General features: G+C 41.1%; 1 protein-coding gene across 2 annotated transcripts in view; it reads left to right on the top strand.

Moving 5' to 3' along the window:
* LOC140487946 (transmembrane protein 132C) overlaps window positions 1–21,541 on the top strand; it is a 1,087,857-nt gene that overhangs the window by 440,934 nt on the left and 625,382 nt on the right. For both annotated transcript variants that reach the window (XM_072587396.1, XM_072587397.1), the window contains exon 3: window positions 5,084–5,230. In XM_072587396.1, the coding sequence (XP_072443497.1) occupies window positions 5,084–5,230 (147 nt within the window). The remainder of the gene's footprint in view (window positions 1–5,083; window positions 5,231–21,541) is intronic.

The raw sequence follows: 21,541 nt of genomic DNA on the forward strand, positions 1-21,541 counted from the left end.
AATAATGACTTGTAGAATAGAAGCACCGCCAATCCCTGAATGTTTCAGACCAGAATTTGAATGTTACATGAATATTGTCTGTGGGTTACAAAGAGATTGCCCTCCACCTGTGTGGGATTACAGCAATTTTCAAAGTGTGGAATGAGGTCACAGTGGGGAAAGCTTTGTTCAGCTCTGATATACAAACATTTGAAGGGACTTGCAAATTTTACACACTGTTATTTCATCTAGGCATGCAAGTAACTCCAGCTGATGATTACCTTGAATTTAATAAAAGATACAGATGGATCACACTATTTTCAGGTGATGGTCATTTCAGACTAATGTTGACACAATCTGGCATTTTGTAACTTTGTGAAAATAGCTAGAAACATAGAAAATTGGAACAAGAGTAGGCCATCCAGCCCTTCAAGCATGCAGCACCATTCAATATGATCATGGCTGATCATGCAATCTCAGTATCCCATCCCCGTGCTCTCCTCATACCCATTGATCCCTTTAGCCTCAAGGGCCATGCCCAGCTCACGCTTGAATATTTCTAATGAACTGGCCCCAACTGCTTCCTGTGGGAGAGAGTTCCACAGGTTCACAACTCTGAGTGAAGACGTTCTTCCTCATATCAATCCTGAATGGTTTACTCCTTACTGTTAGACTGTGATCCCTAGTTCTGGACTTACTGAACACCGGGAATGTTCTTCCCACATCGAGCCTGTCCAATCCCATCAAGATTTTATATGTTTCTATGAGATCCACCTTTGTTCTTCTAAATTCCAGCAAATGCAAGCCTAGTCGATCCAATCTTTCCTCATATGTCAGTCCTGCCATCCCAGGAATCAGTCTGGTGAACTTTCACTGGTTTCCTCAATAGCTAGAATGCCCTTCCTCAGGCTAGGAGACCAAAACTGCACACAATACTCAAGGTGTGGCCTCACTAAGGCCCTGTATAACTGCAGCAAGACGTCCTTACTCCAATACTCAAATCCTCTCACTATGAAGGCCAGCATGCCATGAGCTTTCCTCACTGCCTGCTGCACCTGCACGCCAACCTTCAGTGACTGTTCCACCATGACACCCTGGTCTCATTGTCCCTTACCTTTTCCCAAACTGCCACCATTCAGATAACAATCTGTCTTCCTGTTTTTGTGAGCAAAGTGGATAATCTCACTTTTATCCACATGATATTGCATTTGTCAAGTTTTTGCCCACTCAGCCAGCCTATCCAAGTCACCCTGCAGCTCCTTAGCATCCTGCTCACAGCACACATTGCCACCCAGCTTAATGTCATCTCCAAATTTGGAGATATCATGTTCAATTCTTTCAAAATCGTTAAGGTATATCGTGAACAGCTGGGGTCCCAGCGCTGAACACTGATCTATTCCAGCTCTCTGCTTCCTGTCTGCCAACCAGTTTTCTATCCATGTCAATACATACCTCTGAAACCACGAGCATTAATTTTCTTTATTAATGTCTTGAGTGGAACCTTGTCAAAAGCCTTTTGGAGTCCAGATGCAAAACATTTACCGATTCATCATTGTGTACTCTACTGGTCGCATCCGCAAAAAAATTCCAGAACATTTGTCAAGGATGATTTCCACTTAGTGAATCCATGCTGACTTGGAGTGATTCTGTTCCTGCTTTCCAAATGCTCAATTATTACATCCTTATTGATTGACTCCAGTATTTTCCCCATCACCGATGTCAGGTGAACTCGTCTAGAATTCCCTGTTTTCTCTCCCTCCTTTTTTTAAAGTGTGGAGTGACATTAGCTACCCTCCAGTCCATTGGAACCATTTCAGAGTCTACAGAATATTGGAAAATGATCACCAACGCATCCTCTATTTCTAGTACCACTTCCCTCAGTACTCATGGGGCTTAGCGGGTTTTAATCCCATCAATCTCTCCAATACCATTTCCTGACTAATAAGGATTACCTTCAAGTTCTTCCTTCATATTTGACCCTCTGTCCCCTCACATCGAGAGTCGTAGAGATGTACAGCATGGAAACAGACCCTTCGGTCCAACTCATCCAAACTGACCAGATATTCCAACCTAATCTAGTCCCATTTGCCAGCACTTGGTCCATATCCTGCTAAACCCTTCCTATTCATGACCCCATCCAGATGCCTTTTAAATGCTGTAATTGTACCAGCTTCCTCCAGTTCCTCGGGCAGTTCATTCCATACACACAACACCCTCTGTGTGAAAAAGTTACCCATTAGGTCCCTGATGCATTTTCCCCTCTCATCCTAAACCTATGCCCTCTAGCTCTGGACTCACCCACCCCAGGGAAAAGACTTTGTCTATTTATCCTATCCATGCCCCTCATGATTTTATGAACCTCTACAAGGTCACCCCTCAGCCTCAGATGCTCCAGACAAACCAGCCCCAGCCTATTCAGCCTCTCCCTATACCTCAACTCCTCCAAACCTGGCAACATCCTTGTAAATCTCTTCTGAACCCTTTCAAGTTTCACAAACATTCTTACAAAAGGAAAGAGACCAGAACTGCACATAATATTCCAAAAGTGGCCAAACCAACATCCTGTACCGTCGCAACATGACTTCCCAACTCCTGTACTCAGTGCTCTGACCAATAAAGGAAAGCATACCAAACACCTTCTTCACTGTCCTGTCTACCTATGACTCCACTTTCAAGGAGCTATGAACCTGCACTCCAAGGTCTCTTTGTTCAGCAATGCTCCCCAGGACCTGTCCATTAAGTGTATATTCCTGAAGATTATTTGTATCCTCCTCAGTGAAGACAAATTCAAAGTAATTGTTCAACTGGCCTGCCATGTCTTTTTTGTCCACTATGAAGTGACTTGATTCTAACTGCAAGGGAACTACATTTGTCTTCACCAGTCTTTCTCTCTTCACATATCTATAGAAGCGTTTGCAGTCAGTTTTATGTTTTCTGCAAGCTTACTTTCATATTCTATTTTCCCTTTCCAAATTAAATCCTTTGTCCTCCTCTGCTGTATTTTAAATTTCTCCCGGTCCTCAGGTTTGCTGCTTTCTCTGGTCAATTTATATGCATCCTCTGTGGCTTTAACACTGTTCCTGATTTCCCTTATTGCCATGGCTGAGCCAACTTCCTTGATTTATGCCAGGCAGGGATGTACAATTGCTGAAGTTCATTCATGTGTTCTTTAAATGTCTGCCATTGCCTATCCATTGTCAACCCCTTAAGTATTGTTGGCCAGTTTATCCTTGCCAAGGCGTCCCTCATACTGCAAATGTAATCCAGCTGAAATCACACTTGAAATGGCAAAAGGCAAGACTTCCTCAGGAGTGGTGATCTCATGCAAATTGGCAATATAGCACTTCTGCTTGATGCAAAAAAGAAATCCTCATTTCTGAGAGGAGATTCTGATTTGGACAGCCTCAGAAATGCAGAGTTATATTTCAATTCTGACAGGTGTTTTGTAGTCAGGATTGTTAGAGGAAGGCAAACTAAGTTCATTTTTCAGAGCAGCCAGCTGCCATATTCTGAAATTTAAAGATCCTGACAGCCATGTTGACCGCTGCTTTTGGAGATTAAATCTATAAGGTTATGTGCGATATTAGGTGCCGGAAGAGCAAGATGCCAGGTGGGTGGGGAGGGGGTAGGTACCATGTAAGTAATGTGCCAAGTGATTAGGGTGCCATTTTGTAGGATGCCAGGTGGGTTGGGAGTCATGAGTCAGGTAATGAATATGCCAGGTGGTAGGATGCCATTTGGGTTGGGGGTGGATCACCAGCTGGGTAGGGTGCAAGATGACATGGAAGCCATTTAAGTGTTTTAGGTAAGTCGGGGTGGGCTGCAGAAATCAATCCAGCAGAGATGATGGATGCTGGGACTGGGGTGTTTGGGTTCAGCAGCACCCCCTCCACCCGCGCTGGAATAACAATTCTGACCTTCCCAATCACAACTCTAAAATAATTCATGAACAATTGCAATGGGGCAGTGTAATGGATTATAATTGTTTATCCTTTTCTTCTTGTATTCAAAGCAGTAACCAGGTGCAACTTTATTAATCTAGTGAAAATGGGTTAATCATGAGAGACAAGTAGTTTAAATAAAGGTATCCATGTCCTTCAGCTTTGATTATTATGATTTAAAATCACTGCAAATAACCTGAAGATAAACATATTCTGAGCCATTTGAACTTCGTATCTGTTTCTCAGTTAATTTTTATTTGCATGATGTAAATCTTTAAGATAAGCCTCCTCCTGTCTGTTCCATTCAATATGAAGAGCAGCTCATCGGAGAGCAATGAACAGAAACTCGCAATGTTTTTCAATGTGGTGTGTGGGCCAGCTACTAGCAAAGTGATTTTTAAACCAGCATTAAATATGGTGGAAAGGTTTTCACACTTGACATAATTTATGTTTAAGATTCCCCAATCTCCGGTGCTGGTTCAGCTGATTTCACTTCACTTCTGCTGCTGCTAATACCAGGTAGACAAGAAAGAGGCTGGAGGAACACGGCAAGCCAAGCAGCATCAGGAGGTGGAGAAGTCAATGTTTTGGATGTAAGCCTTCTTCAGGGATGGAAGTGGGGGGTAGGGGGTAGGTGGAGCTGCAGATCAGGTGGGGGGAAAGCAGTTTGGGTGCAGAGAGGGGAAGAATAGTGGGGTAATGATAGGTGAACACAGTTGGGAACTACCTCACCATTCCATCTCTGCCCCCACCCAACCTCACCGCCCAACCCTTCTTTATCTGCAGCTCCCCCTCCACCCACCTCCATTCCCAAAATGTTGACTTCTCCACCTCCTGATGCTGCCTGGCTTGCTGTGTTCTTCCAGCCTCCTGCTTGTCTACTTTGGATTCCAGCACCTGCAGTGTTTTATTTTCTGTCTCTCGCTGCTAATACCAGAGCAAACTGTGGGAGCTCTACCTCCCATTCTTCAGGCCTGTATACCACTGGTGCAGTGAGTTACCCATTTTAGCTTTTATCCTGGTCTATCCTTGTTGTCAGACCCTCTACAGAAGATGTCGAGAGATTTTCTGGATGTTTGCATTGCTTTAGAGCTTCAGAATCACATTATGTCATTAATCCGGTTTACTGATGGTTCGGCTCATGTTTTTGTTTCTCCAAATAGGGCGAAAGCAAAGAAGGGTGTGAAGATTGTTAACATCAGACCCAGCATCCCAAACTTGTGGGAGGTTAAACAGGAGATGGGAAATGGTGGCAAACATTCAATCGCAACTATTGTTTGCCGGAAGAGACCTGGCGCTTCAAGTGGCAGGTAGGAGTTGACGATTAACCTTAATCGCATTATATAACCATGTTGCATCAGGTGATGGTTGAATATATCAGAGGCAAAATTATGTTCTGTTACAGGTTGCACTTTAAAACCAAAGTTTTATTTGGGATGCTTTCAGTGTATTCATGTTTGATAAGTGCATGTGTTGAGTAGTAAAATAGAAGATTCATGAAACAGCAGACCAATCAGTATCTGTGGCAAGGAAAACAGAGTTTACTGACAAAGAGTTTCATTCTTACCTGAGGAAGTTCCAGAGATGCCAAACCTGACTTGGGAGAAAGAATGTCAACACTATTTGTTTTAATTTGGTGTAAACTGAAATCTGACTCACCTGCAGCTAGGAAGAGTTCAGAGAGAGCCAGAAGGGTCACCAGGTTTAGAGACCTGCTGTGTGAAAATGTCCTGGTTTTAATAAAAGCAGTAAAACAAAATGTAGCCCTCACCTCCGACAGCCACTCACCTCCCACACACTCCCCACCATCCATCCATCCATGCCAACTCAGCCAATAACCCTTTATGCCAACTCACTCAGTGTTCACCATGGATGTTGCCAGGAATCATGCTGGGATGAAACAAAATGAAGTTTATCAATGACCTCATTATTTAAAATAACATCACTCTTAAAAAGGTATTGAAAACATTTATATTCTTTAAAGTAGTGAATTTCTTATGAAAACAAAACTTTCATTCATGTAATCAGTCATGTAGCACTAATTCTATAATGACAGCCCTCAGGCTTGCGTCAACAGACAATTTAATGAAATTGTAGATGCTGAATTTTTTTCAATTGTAGAACATTTTATTCTTCGAAAAAAATAAAAATCTTGGGGAATAACTGCCTTGGAAGCTTCACTGAGGCATCCTTTATGCAAAGCCAAGTTGACTTTTATCAATTGCAGGTGTGCAGGTCAGGTGAATTGGCCATGCTAAATTGCCCGTTGTGTTAGGTAAGGGGTAGATGTACATGTAGGGGTATGGGTGGGTTACGCTTCGGCGGGGCGGTGTGGACTTGTTGGGCCGAAGGGCCTGTTTCCACACTGTAAGTAATCTAATCTAATTCCAATGTGCTCTTCCAAAGAGAAGTTGACCTCTTCAAATGGGTGCATGTCTAAATGACTCCCCCAACAGCTTGAGACCTTTTGTTCAAATGCGTATCCAACTAATGAAATTAGCCTTCATTGGAAGACAGCTGCATTTGTACATGTGCACCATGGATGTGCAAGCAATATGCAAATCACTTTCAGCCTCCTCCCACCACATGTTGGTAAAAGTGGTGGGTGCCAAGTTTGTTGGGAGGTGGTGGTGGGGGGAAGTGAGGGAAATGCTGGAATCAGGGCTTCAACACCATTTTGCCTATATCAGAGCCTCCTGCTTACCTCCTGATCTCCAATCCGATGTTTCAGGCTCGTCACCTTTTACTGGAACGAGGAAAATTTAGAGACAAAATAAATTTAAAACAAGCACAGAGGCAGGAAAGGATGCAGGATGGAACAGAAGTATAGATCTATGATAGGTTGAAGACAGAAGTAATTAACTAACAAAAGCGATGATGATGCAAGACCAAAACATGGTGGCAACAAAGATAAGTTTAAAAAGCAGCTGTGCCTAGAGGAGGTGTAAATGAGTAAAGCAAAATCAATAACAATTGAAGCAGAGGTTATGATCTGGAATTGTTGAGCTAACTGTACAGTTAGGCTGTAAGGTGCTTAATATGAAAAATGAGGTGCTACTTATTCAGCTTAAACTCAGCATCATCAGAAGAGAGTAGAAGGCTGAGGATAGAGAGGTCAGCACAAAGGTGAGAGATATTCCTGCATGTCAATGTTGCTCAACATTTTCTGGGGGATTCTGCTTTGGTTTCAGTGTTATATTCAGTGTTGAAATCAGACTGCTAACTGATGTTAAGAAATTGGGTGGTACAGTGAGTCTGAGTACTGTATTTGCATCAGGGCTTTAAGGCTACTTCAAACTGAATGAAATCTCAGCTATCAATTTTCTAAGAAGAATCAGCATGGGATATATTTAATAGTAATGTATCAAACATGTGAAGTTGCATTCAACATGACCTGGCAGATTTAGAAAAGCAATCAAGGTGGGCATCAATAATAATTGACTGAATCAGAAAACACTAACGAGCAAATTGAGGAGATGCCAATGTTGGACTGGAGTGGGCAAAGTTAAAATTCTCACAACACCAGGTTATAGTCCAACACGTGTATTTGCCTTTTTCATAGACCTGATGAAGAAGCAGTGCTTCAAAAGATAGTGTTTCCAATTAAACCTGTTGGACTATAACCTGGTGTTGTGTGATTTTTAACTTTGAGAATATTGGTTAAGGGGTTTGAATCAAAGGCTCTATTGTATTCCCAACCAGAGAGTGCTTGATGATGCATCACAGTGTAAAACAAAGTGTCATTCCACTTTCCTGGCACCTTTCACCTTGTTGAACACAAATATCACTTCCTAACTTCTGTGAATTCAAAGTGACATTGGCTGTGAAACAGGGTTGTGAGATGCAGCATCTCAATTTGCATGACTTGCATTTGAATTACTTCACACATTAGATCTGGTTCACGGCTTTACTTTTTACATTTGAAGTTGAGCATCACTCCTAGATATATCAGCTAATGCTTCCAGTCTTATGGAAATCTGCTCATGATTTGTATTTAAATCTTACTTTCTTTAATCACCCAGTCTCAAAATTTAACTTAAAAAATGTTGTTACTTGAGTTAGAGGCCACAGTGCTAATTAACTTCATTTGTAGTGTCTTTGTGTGTTTTAATAACTTAGCTAGATCAAAAAAAAAGTGTTAATAATGCTGAGCTACTGTGACAGGTATAATTTCCTTGATTTGCAAGGCATGTGCAGAAGTGAAGGCTTTAATCACATTATCCGAAACGTTTGACAGGTTGCTTTTAAAAATACCAGTCCTGTTATCAAAGGAGATTTGTGTGGTAGTATAAGGAGAAAACAAGATTTTCATATGGGTATTACAACAAGCCAGCAAGGGTTTAGTTTTTTATAAAATTTCTGCATAGAATACATATGATTCAGAGCCATGTTTCCATGGCTGTGAATAAGTTGGATGCTGGCTTCATATCTCATTGTATTATATTAGATCATGAAAATTACAATAGTTATATTTTATGAGTAGAATGCGCAAGAGCTGTGAATGGTGCTTGTTGGCAAGAATTATGTTGATACACCATAAATGAAATGTACTTCAATAGTATCTTGCAGCATTATCAGTAATTATACACGGTTCTTGGAGGTGTAGTGGACAGCGAAGAGGGATACCTCAGATTACAACAGGATCTGGACCAGATGGGCCAATGGGCTGAGAAATGGCAGATGGAGTTTAATTCAGATATATGCGAGATGCTGCATTTTGGGAAAGCAAATCTTAGCAGGACTTATACACTTAATGGTAAGGTGCCAGGAACAAAGGTTCATAGCTCCTTGAAAATGGAGTCGCTTGTCGGTAGGATAGTGAAGAAGGCGTTTGGTATGCTTTCCTTTATTGGTCAGAGTATTGAGTACAGGAGTTGTGGTCATTATGTGGCCGACAGGACATTGGTTAGGCCACTGTTGGAATATTGCATGCAATTCTGGTTTCCTTCGTATCAGAAAGGTGTTGTGAACCTTGAAAGGGTTCAGAAAAGATTTACAATAATGTTGCCAGGGTTGGAGGATTTGAGCTATAGGGAGAGGCTGAACAGGCTGGGGCTGTTTTCTATGGAGTGTCGGAGGCTGAGGGGTGACCTTATAGAGGTTTACAAAGTTATGAGGGACATAGACAGGATAAATAGGCAAAGTGTTTTCCTTGAGGTGGGGGAGTCCAGAACTAGAGGGCATAGGTTTATGGAGAGAAGGGAAAGATATAAAAGAGACCTAAGGGGCAACTTTTTCACACAGAGAGTGGTACGGATATGGAATGAGCTGCCAAAGGAAGTGGTGGAGGCTGGTGCAATTGCAACATTTAAAAGGCATTTGGATGGGCATATGAATAGGAAGGGTTTGGAGGGATATGGGCCAGGTGCTGGCAGTTGGGACTAGATTGGGTCGGGATATCTGGTCGGCATGGACGGGCTGGATGAAGGGTCTGTTTCCATACTGTACATCTCTATGACTCTATGACCCTAAATGTTGGTACTGTTTTACGAACTTGATAGATGAATTATTACGAATAAAGTACTAAGGGTGTTGTCAGTTTGGAAATGCTGCATGATAATGTGAGATTTTAGCATTTTAATTTAAAATATGTCTGTTTGGTCAGAACTGGAATTGAGGTATTAACCTAATTATTTTTTGCCATGGAGTTTGATGCCACATCCAATTTGGTTTTTGTAGAAACTGGTTGACAACTGTCTTCGGGTTTACATATCACAATTTTTGTTGCTTTTACATTACATACTGTAATACATAGTAATGTTAGACATTATCAGACTCTGGCTTAGAATAGTTTTCATCCAATGTAGATACATCATCTTTGTGTGTTCATGTCCATGTAGAGTCCGGTGTAGAGTTATTCCAGAGTTTTCACTCTCATGTAAAATCTTCCATAATGTTCTAATTCTGCCCATGCCATGGTATTTATTTTCAGTGATGTGCGCAATCATGACATCATCACAATATTAGTCTAGGATCTTAATTTCCTCACACGACAGATTGAGAGAGAGTCAGGAAGGGGATTAGTCACATATTCACATTCCTATGTTTCGCAAGTAACACATCATCAGATTCATCTCTAATGATGCTACTGGTGACTATTGATTATTATCACATTATTGATTAGCTTCTTTCGCCCCATACCCCCTCCCACTTACCTAGCGTCAAGTTCAAGTTCAAATTCTGCTCTATGGCACTGTGGTCAAATATGTGACATGATTTCCATCGCTGCAATGCATTGATTGATATCTGTTTTTGAAATCCTCTCTCCTTTACAAATACCCATTAGTTATGTCAGGGGGAGCATCGTTACATAACGCACTGAGATATGGGATACTTGCAAGTAGTGATTCATCAGAAATTTATTGTTGTCAATGAGGTTAGAAGAAAGCACCATCACAATGTTTCATTGGGATAGTTCATTTGCCAGATGTAATTTCCAGCAGCCACTCATTTATGCAATTAATAAAAAGCAAGGCAATTGTTTGCCACTCCCTTTACGCAACCTTCATCATGTCTCCCCCAGTGACTGCCTTCAGTGGGGGTTCCACATTGCTTTATGGTTTCTCACCTGGGCAATTTGCAGCACTGCTGTGAAGACTTGAGGTGGATGTGTTTGTGTGCAGTGTCTGCGCAGTTATGTAAGGCTCTTTTCAGATCTGAGGAGGCCATGCAACAAAACCAGGGAATATCTGAAAGGAAATTTCTATATTTTTCTCTGTATATGGACAAGTACATATGACTGACCATCTGAACTTGGTGATTAGCGTAACTCTTCATACTTCCTAGTATACATTGTCCACTCCTAGGATTACAACTAATACTGGATACTGTGTTTTGAATTTTGCAAGCATGGGTTAATTGGATAGGTTCATTACCTTGCTTGTTTCGAACATCCAAAGGGATATACAGTTTGATATGATCTGCCAGTCTTTGGGATGTACACGTTGACCATCAAACAACAAGGAAGTTGTATGTCACAGTGTTAATTTGGACTGGAAGCTAAATATTTTATTAGATGGGGCCCTTTTTGTTCCAGATGGACAGAATATGAAACAGTCATGTGTTTACAACTTGCTAAATAGGTGATGACCATTTTCTGGTTCATTGGTAAGGATATTTCCCAGAGAAATCAGTCAACCTGCCTGGTTTAAATTTAACTAAAGATTGATAATTAACTATCAAGGATCATCTAACAGGAGAAAGTGAGGACTGCAGATGTTTTAGATCAGAGTCAAGACTGTGATGTTGGAAAAGCACAGCAGGTCAGGTCCTGATTGAAGGGTTTATGCCCAAACTTTTGATTCTCCTGCTCCTCAGATGCTGCTTGACCTGCTGAGCTTTTCAGCACTACACTCTCAACCATCTAACAGGTCTACAGCATAGAAAAAGGCCTTTGTCCATCAGATCTGTGCTGTTCAAAAACAAGTACCTAACTATTCTAATCCCATTTTCCAGCTTTTGGGCCATAGCCTTGTCTGCCTTGGCATTACAAGTGTACATCGAAATACTACTTAAATGCTATGAGAATGTCTGCCTGTATCACTCATACAGGTAGTGAATTCCAGATTCTGAAATCTTGGTGTGATCAGCTCAGGGTTGACACAGCATGCTTTGGACTTGCTACAATTGTCCAGTATCATGACTAACTGAACGAGAAATAACAAAGCTGTACTTTTCAACAACCAGTGTATCTTGTGTTCTTTTCTCAGCAAATTTCCATCGGCTTTCGTTTCAAAGCCTCTGCACATCTGGGAGCTCCTTTCTATGTTGACAAAGTTATTACCCTGTCAAATGATATGCCAAAGTGTTCTACATGATATGAAAATTGATTGATTTCAGGTTTGGGACTGTTGTGTGTGTATATATATCAATGTAGCTCAAATGTGGACATTAATATTGCTTTCTTCCATCAACCATTCTGAAAACGTACAAGTTGCTTAAAGTAATTGATATACTATACTCTTTCACATAAAGCCTTTAAATGTTTTTTAGATTCGGTTAGATTACTTACAGTGTAGAAACAGGCCCTTCGGCCCAACAAGTCCACACCGACCCTCCGAAGAGCAACCCACCCAGACCCATTCCCCTGCATTTACCCCTTCACCTAACACTACGGGCAATTTAGCATGGCCAATTCACCTAAACTGCACATGTTTGGACTGTGGGAGGAAACCCACACAGACACGGGGAGAATGTGCAAACTCCACACAGCCAGTTGCCTGAGGCGGGAATTGAACCTGGGTCTCTGGTGCTGTGAGGCCGCAGTGCTAGCCACTGTGCCACCATGCCGCCCATCTGTCTGAGAAAATTAATCAATGTATTGTATCAATAAGACAACAATTGCTACTAGATTTTGCAATAACTCAAAATCTATTTGTCTAGTATATACATGCACTTTTGTCAAGAATACTACCCTTCGTTCAGTATTTGCCTGACATATTGGTTCAGTGCACCAACATCCCTATTGAATTAATTTTCTCTCTTACTTACCTGGTCAGTAAGCATTAAGAAAAATACTGATGTCTGATAGTTACATGAACGTTTTACATTGGAAAACAATAGGAGTTCCAGACAGAACCTGGAACTCCTGACCTGCTGACCATTCATAAGCTGTTTTTACTGTCCACTGAAGTAGAAGACGTTAACGTTGGAGCATATTCAATCAAAAAGCCATTTGCAGCTGTTTTGAAAAAAATTTGGAGGTAAACTTAGAGGATTTCTAATTCTATTGGTTTGCCTAATGCAACTGCATACCTGCTATGAAAATATCACATTTATATTGGTGCAATCGTTTTATGGGCCTCTCTCTTCCCAGTACAGCTTGTACAGAACTAGAATGACTCCACTAGTGAAAAGGTCTTTGACTGCCAGAGCTTAATTCATGAATGCTCAGCATCAGAGCTACACTATTATTTATTGTCGCGGTTTGCAACCCATAAAAAATTGCTTACAATTCTCTTACTTTGATAACTGCAAGTCTTTATAATTAAGGCTGACGATGACGGATCAATAGAAAATGAGCTGTAAAAGATATGCCATTTTAATTTAAGAAATGAGATTATGTTTCAAAGTAGAATAACCAAATGTTAATGGTTTTCAAATTTTACTCATAAACTGATATTGAAAAACAGCTTTCCTCATGTCACATTACCTGAAGTGAGGCTTTGTAGTTGTCTATGCATTTATTTATCAAGGAGGCTCAAATAAAATTGTAGAATGGTACATACACTTAGCTTTGAGAATAGTTTTCTAACTATAATGCATTATACTTTGGTTAACAAAAATGAGCTGAAAATGTGTTGCTGGAAAAGCGCAGCAGGTCAGGCAGCATCCAAGGAGCAGGCGAATCGACGTTTTGGGCATCAGCCCTTCTTCAGGAAGGGCTCCTTCTCCTTGGATGCTGCCTGACCTGCTGTGCTTTTCCAGCAACACATTTTCAGCTCTGATCTCCAGCATCTGCAGTCCTCACTTTCTCCTTAACAAAAATGAGGTCAGACATGAGTGGTGGAGAAAAACAAAGTCATTGAGCAATAGGATCTGTGAGTACAAACACACCTCATGAAAAGTTAGATAATGTTTTCAAAAATGTGCAAAGGTTTATTTCAAGAGGATTATAAATGAAAAGTGGCAGGATTATTTGAGACTACATGGAATTATTGTCCCTATATATTTTCAAGTTACCACATTCCACAGTCAGTGTCCCATGTTCAGGGTTCTAAGAATGGCAAACAATGGCACCTGTGAACTTTCTTAGCGATGATGAAAAGCTATAACTGTGAGAGCCAACAACTACTTACTACAGAGGCCCTGTTAGGAAGGAATGTGCAACACGTGAAGAAGGAACTGGAAAACTGCCTCACTCTTTTCCCTAATCATGTTGTTCTTTGAAGCTGAAAATGGGTCGCTCCTGCAAACAACCAGCGAGGCCAGTGAATATCTGCAAGGTGGGAAGAACTGAGCAGAAGACCTGCCTTAGGTACATCACAACTACTGCATATAAATAAAAAGTTGAGAAGCATTGAAGCTTGTTTAGTTTACTATATCTGGATTACTACATTACAAAAAAAAACATGCTCTGGTGGGAGTGCAGAGATTACAAGGATGGTACTAGAATTCAAAACTAGAATTCTACAGGAAAGAATGAACAGCATCAGTTACTTATTCTTGAAAAGAAAGGATTAACGAGTGATGTCTTGGAACTCTTTAAAATTATGAAAAAGCTAGTCCAGGTAAAATGTTTCCATTTGTGGATGCAGCATAACGAGAGCACTTCAAGCCTCAGATGGTCGCCATAGAGTCACAGAGATGTACAGCACAGAAACAGACCCTTTGGTCCAACTCGTCCATGCCGACCAGATATCCTAATGTAATCTTTCCCACTTGCTAGCTTGGCCCATATCTCTCTAAACCCTTCCTGTTCATATACCATCCAGCTGCCTTTTAAATTCTGCAATTGTACCAGCCTCGACCACTTCCTCTGACAGCTCATTCCATACACGCAACAGAGACTTCAGAAGAAACTCTACACTATGCACCACAACAACGTTCTCACCTGGGTATAGAGATTTTTAAGGAGACCCAGAAAAGCAGATGAGAGAGAACAGAATAGAGGGTGATGGTGTGTAGAGTTAAAGTAAGAGAATTGGAAGGAAGCTCAAATGGATTGTTTACAATTCAGTATAAAGTGCTGTATTTTGCCATCACAAGTGTTGATGAATAATCGACTGTTATGTTTGGGAAATTATTAGCCTGTTTCTCCAATGAAATGATTGAGGAAATCGTTGCATTTAAGGGTTGGATTCATGTTGTAAAATTTATCCATCCACCTTTTTTTAGAAAAAGCATTGTCATCATCTCTTGTTTCAACGCTAAGGATTTGGACATTGAGGTTATTGTTTTGAAGATTGAATGAAGCACAGCGACGCCCTCATCCTGTCAATGAATATTAAAAAAAACACCAACCTCAGAAATGGGAACTACAATCATAAAGTTGACTATTTGACCCTTCAAGCCTGCTCTGCCATTCAATAAGATAATGGCTGATCTGTTTATGTTTCAACTTCCACATTCTCACCTGGTGCCAATAACCTTTGATTTGTATGCTTAACAAGAATCTATTTACCTCTACATTAAAAATATGTAATGACCACCCCCAGCTCCAATGCCTTATGAAGCAGAGCACTTCAAAATCACACAACCCTCTGAGAGAAAACATTTCTCCTCATCTCTGCCTAAGAAGGGCAAGTCCCAATTTTGAAACAGAATTCCTCTAATTCAAACAGACTCAGAAAGGGAACGGTCATCTTCGAAGAGAAAGCAATATTATAACTTATCCAGTGATTTTTAAGCATTTTTTATCTCTAAGGGTTCTTGGTCCTGGCCACTAATGAGGTGGTGTCTGGCTTTACTGCTTGCTCAGATTAGGGAGATGGACAGATATGCTCTCTGACAATCAAGGACTTTATAAACAGACATCTTACTTTTGAAGATTGAAATGCAGGAGACCAGTTAGAATTTACTTCATGTTAAACGAGGTGACCCTTTCACACAGGGAAGCATTATTACTTGTATTCTTCTGTGAGCATGAGTCGTGCTGATTGAACTAATCGAGCCTAATCAGAACCATTGCTCTTTATGCTCACTTAATACAAAGTAAAGCAGCTCACTGCTTTCTGGTCTCATCATCTTAAGTGTTTTTTTTGATCCACTGTCAAAAGATTGGAAGGTAGATGTGAGCTAGATGTGAAAGTCCAGCTTGGATCTTAAGAGTGAATGCTTTAAGTTTCTCAGTTTTAGAGTCATAGAGATGTACAGCATGGAAACACCCTTCGGTCCAACCCGTCCATGCCGACCAGATATCCCAACCCAATCTAGTCCCACATGCCAGCACCCAGCCCATATCCCTACAAACTCTTCCTATTCATATACCCATCCAAATGCCTCTTCAACATTGCAATTATTCCAGCCTCCATCACATCCTCTGGCAGCTTATTCCATACACCTACCACCCTCTGCGTGAAAAAGTTGCCCCTTAAGTCTCTTTTATATCTTTCCCCTCTCACCCTAAACCTATGCCCTCCTAGTTCTGGACTCCCTGACCCCAGGGAAAAGACTTTGCCTATTTACCCTATCCATGCCCCTCATAATTTTGTAAACCTCCAAAAGGTCACCCCTCAGCCTTCTACGCTCCAGGGAAAACAGCCCCAGCCTGTTCAGCCTCTCACTGTAGCTTAAATCCTCCAACCCTGGCAACATCCTTGTAAATCTTTTCTGAACCCTTTCAAGTTTCACAACACCTTTCTGATAGGAAGGAGACCAGAATTGCACGCAATATTCCAACAGTGGCCTAACCAATGTTCTGTACAGCTGCAACATGACCTCCCAACTCCTGTACTCAATACTCTGACCAATAAAGGAAAGCATACCAAATGCCTTCTTCACTATCCTATCAACCTGCGACTCCACTTTCAAGGAGCTATGAACCTGCACTCCAAGGTCTCTTTTTTCAGCAACACTCCCTAGGACCTTACCATTAAGTGTATAAGTCCTGCTAAGATTTGCTTTCCCAAAATGCAGCACCTCGCATTTATCTGAATTAAATTCCATCTGCCATTCTCAACCCATTGGCCCATCTGGTCCAGACCCTGTTGTAATCTGAGGTAACCCTCTTTGCTGTCCACCACACCTCCAATTTTGGTGTCATCTGCAAACCTACTGACTGTACCTCTTATGCTCGGATCTAAATCATTTATGTAAATGCCAAAATGTAGATGGCCGAGCATCAATCCTTGTGGCACTCCACTGGTCACAGGCCTCCAGTCTGAAAAACAACCCTCCACCACCACCCTCTGTCTTCTACCTTTGAGCCAGTTCTGTATCCAAATGGCAAGTTCTCCCTGTATTCCATGAGATCTAACCTCGCTAATTGGTCTCCCATGGGGAACCTTATCGAACGCCTTACTGAAGTCCATATAGATCACATCTACTGCTCTGCCCTCATCAATCTTCTTTGGGGACACTTCCTCCTCTGTAATCTGGACATTTTGCAAGATGTCACCATCTATTTCCCTACAGTCTATATCTTCCATTTCCTTTTCCACAGGAAAATTTTGTAGGTGTGTATCAGCTACATTCTTACGTCTAATATTGAAATGTAATCTAGGATTAACTCACTGTACTGTCCTTGTGAAAATTTTAGGTAAGCCCAATCTTGTAATACTGACTTCTTGTTTCAATCCAAAAACTTAAGGTGTCATAAATTTGAAGAAAACCTAACTTAATGTGGTATGGAATTTGATATTGATAGTTTTTCACTGTCACCTGTGGTAAATTCTCAGGGAAAGGAATGTTGTCTAGAAATGAATTGGACTCCAACCTTTTTGAATAATTATTGCACTGTGAAAAAATTGCATTATGACTCTGCTGATTATCATTGTTTATTTCTTGTCTGGCATGTCTATGAACAAACTGGGTATGTTTACCTGTCATTAATGTAATGTATCTCCCTCTGTAACTGAGCTTTCCTTCTATTGAGAATTTATGGTGAAGGATGAATTTATATCCATGATTCATTAAGATTTTAATATTAAAATTTAATATTTTGCTTTTTTTAAAATGTTATCATGTGACTACTGTATTCCTTGCACAGCTGCAAACTGAAAGTTAAAATCATTGTGCAGGAATATTACATTTTCTGAATTCCCTAGATATTTTTGAACAGATGTAATATCTTCATTCACAGAACTTAAGCACTCAGAATTCTGATTCCTGAATTAAATACACCTTCCAAAGTTAATTCAAATCTATTTTAGGAAAGTAACAAAACATTGGCCTGGTTTTGCTTCCGTCAAAGTAATACATGGGCAAAGATACTTTCCTTTGCCTGGACTGAATATTTTATTGCGTTGCCGTAGTCCTACCAGACCATAGGGGCTGCTCTCTTATTAGAGAGAAGCGATTGGTGATGATTTAACCTGAGGTCCACCTCAGTCAAGGGAAGAGGTTGAGAAGGAGAGTCCTTCATGGTAACCTCAAACCGGTGATGGGAATTGATCAGACTGAATCTTAGCTTGGATTCTTTGATCTGCTAAAATTCAGCTATTATATGATACTGGTATGGTTAGTAAGTTTGCAGGGGAGAAAGTGAGGACTGTAGATGCTGGAGATGAGAGCTGAAAATGTGTTGCTGGAAAAGCAGGTCAGGCAGCATCCAAGGAACAAGAGAATCAACGTTTCGGGCATAAGCCCTCTGGTTGGTTTGGTGCAAGTGTATTCACTGTGATCTGCTGCAAAACACAATTGTTTCTGATAAGAAAACAGCAAAACTGCCTCTTTAGCTGAATGTCTTCACCCAAAGCCCCAGTTACACAAGTGAAAGTGCTGGTTTGTTTGAATCACAGTTTAATTATGCAGCTTAGACTTTTGTTTGTTAGTTTACCAATAACACCAGAAGAATAAACATCTTTAGGTTTTGTTAAAGTTTTGCCTCTGACCTCAACATACCTGAAAGGTCTGCTTTCTGGTTAAAAAAAACCCTGTGTTTTCATCTGTGGAAATGAACCAATTTTCAATGTAGTGTCTAAACTTTGTCCATTCCTGAAGAAGGGCTTATGCCCGAAATATCGATTCTCCTGTTCCTTGGATGCTGCCTGACCTGCTGCGCTTTTCCAGCAACACATTTTCAGCTTAGTAAGTTTGCAGATGACACCAAAATTGGAGGTGTCGTGGACAGTGAAGGAGGTTACCTCCAATACAACGGGATCTTGATCAGGTGAGCCAGTGGACCAAGGAGTGGCAGACTGAGTTTAATTTAGATCAATGTGAGGGGCTGCATTTTAGCTCGGCTAATCAGGGCAGGACATACACACTTTATGGTAAGGTCCTGGGGAGCGTTGCTGGAAAAGAGTGCAGGTTCATAGGTCATTGAAAGTGGAGTCTCAGGTAGATAGGATAGTGAAGAAGGTGTTTGGTCCACTTGCCTTTATTAGTCAGGGTATTGAGTATAGGAATTGGGAGGTCATGTTGTGGTTGTACAGGACATTGATTAGGCTACTTTTAGAATATTGCATGCAGTTCTACTCTCCATCCTTAGGAAAGATGTTGTGAAACCTGAAAGGATTCAGAAAAGACTTACAAGGATGTTGCCAGGGTTGGAAGCTTTGGGCTATGGGAAGTGGCTGAACAGCCTGGGGCTGTTTACCCTGGAGCATTGTATGCTGAAGGGTGACCTTATAGAGGTTTATAAAATCATGAGGGGCATGGATAGGGTAAAAACACAATGTCTTTTCTCCAAGTTGGTCGAGTCTAAAACTAGAGGGCATAGGTTAAAGGTGAGAAGGGAAACAGTTAAAAGGGACCTAAGGGCCAACTTTTTCATGCAGAGGGTAATGCGTGTATGGAATGAGCTGCCAGAGGAAGTGGTGGAGGCTGGTACAATTGCAACATTTAAGGGGCATTTGGAGGGGTATATGAATATGAAAGGTTTGGAGGGATATGGGCCAGGTGCTGGCAGGTGGGACTAGATTGGATTGGGATATCTGGTTTGCATGGATGGGTTGGACTGAAGGGTTTGTTTCCATGCAAAACATGTCTATGACTCTATAAAAATCATACCAGCTATTAGATGTGCAGTATAATCAATACTGTTGCCACTGTCTAAATACCACTAATATTTATATCTAGCTAGAAAAATGGAATGTTTCATCCATTGACAAGTACCCATGAATGGGTTCAACACCCATGGGTTCAGGGTGGCACGGTGGCACAGTGGTTAGCACTGCTGCCTCACAGCGCCAGAGACCTGGGTTCAATTCCCACCTCAGGTGACTGACTGTGTGGAGTTTGCACATTCTCCCCGTGTCTGCGTGGGTTTCCTCCAGGTGCTCCAGTTTTCTCCCACAGTCCAAAAAAAAAACGTGCAGGTTAGGTGAATTGGCTATGCTAAATTGCCCGTAGTGTTAGGGGCAGGGGTAAATGCAGGGGAATGGGTCTGGGTGGGTTGCGCTTCGGTGGGTCGGTGCGGACTTGTTGGGCCGAAGGGCCTGTTTCCACACTGTAGGGAATCTAATCTAATAATCACCCTTTAGTTTTGACTCAAAATGTTTGAAACGTGGAACCACAGCAAGTGATGACTTTAGTTGTCTGTTGGGACATAGCTGAGAGAATAGAGTGCATAGGTGATGGCTGTGCAATTACAATCCAGCCATCAAATGCTAAAGGAGGAGTGTACATTTCATCACATTTCACATGGACAGCTTTCTGTTCGCGATAATGTGCCCTTTTGTTAGCATTACATTGACTCAATATCTTTCTCCTTTTCTTCTTTGAGCGGATGACGGCAGTTGGTTAGCTCAATTGACTGGGCAGCTGGATTGCAAGGCAGAGTGACACCAACAGCCTAGGTTCAATTACTCTAGTGGCTGAGGTCACCATGAAGGTCTTTCCTTGACCTCACCCTTTGCCTGAGACTTGGTGATCTATGGGTTCAACACAACATCGGCCATCTCTTTCTAATGAGAGTTTGGTACTTTGGCAACTACTAATCTTGTATTGATATAGTCAGGTGCTGTGCCTAGAGAACAGGAAGAGAGTGATCCTGAATATTAAGTTGTCACGTGTTAACCTTTTAGAAATGGACTTCCAGCAGATTTTAGAATGGGTGCTATCAAACACAGAATGAACAAATTGACTGCTTCCAGAAATTTCCGGCAAACACGAGGACAAAAGCATAATCATCATCTCTTGGAATTTAACAGTCCTTGCAGTGGATAAACATTCCAGTCAAACTAACATAAATCACTGGTAGATGAGGCATCTACCTCAGTCAGCTCTGAACAATGGAAACCAATATAATCTCTTTGTGGTTGGTTTGGTGCAAGTGTATTCACTGTGATCTGCTGCAAAACACAATTGTTTCTGATAAGAAAACAGCAAAACTGCCTCTTTAGCTGAATGTCTTCACCCAAAGCCCCAGTTACACAAGCGAAAGTGCTGGTTTGTTTGAATCACAGTTTAATTATGCAGCTTAGACTTTTGTTTATTAGTTTGCCAATAACACCAGAAGAATAAATATCTTTAGGCTTTTTAAAGTATTGCCTCTGACCTCAACATACCTGAAAGGTCTGCTTTCTGGTTTAAAAAAACCCCTGTGTTTTCATTGTGGAAATGAAACAATTTTAAGTGTAGTGTCTAAACTTTGTCCAGCAGTTACCTATGTCTGAGCTCCTACAAAAGATACTTCTGTATACCATATATACTCACATACAGTTCAAAATTTGAAGATTTTTTTAAAATTTGAAATTAAGGGCCAAATAATACATGGGCACAAGAATTGAGGGGCTGAAATTCATGCTGCACTTTTTAATGATATTAACTTTTGGATGCCAAATACAACTGGTTCTGATATGGTGTGATAGTTCTATTCTCGTGCGATCTCGTATTATGAGAAAATTGCACAATAGCTGTGCCATTTAAGCTAATGGGGCTGGAATCGCATTATAGGCAATAAGGAAAGTTTGCATTCTACAAATAATGGTTTAAATTCTTCAATCATGTCAAAGCCAATTCGTGTTGAAGAAACATGCGTTATAGCACAACTGACTGTACTGAAAATACTCTGGTCA

Source organism: Chiloscyllium punctatum, chromosome 17, assembly GCF_047496795.1.
Source record: "Chiloscyllium punctatum isolate Juve2018m chromosome 17, sChiPun1.3, whole genome shotgun sequence".
Classification (NCBI taxonomy): domain Eukaryota; kingdom Metazoa; phylum Chordata; class Chondrichthyes; order Orectolobiformes; family Hemiscylliidae; genus Chiloscyllium; species Chiloscyllium punctatum.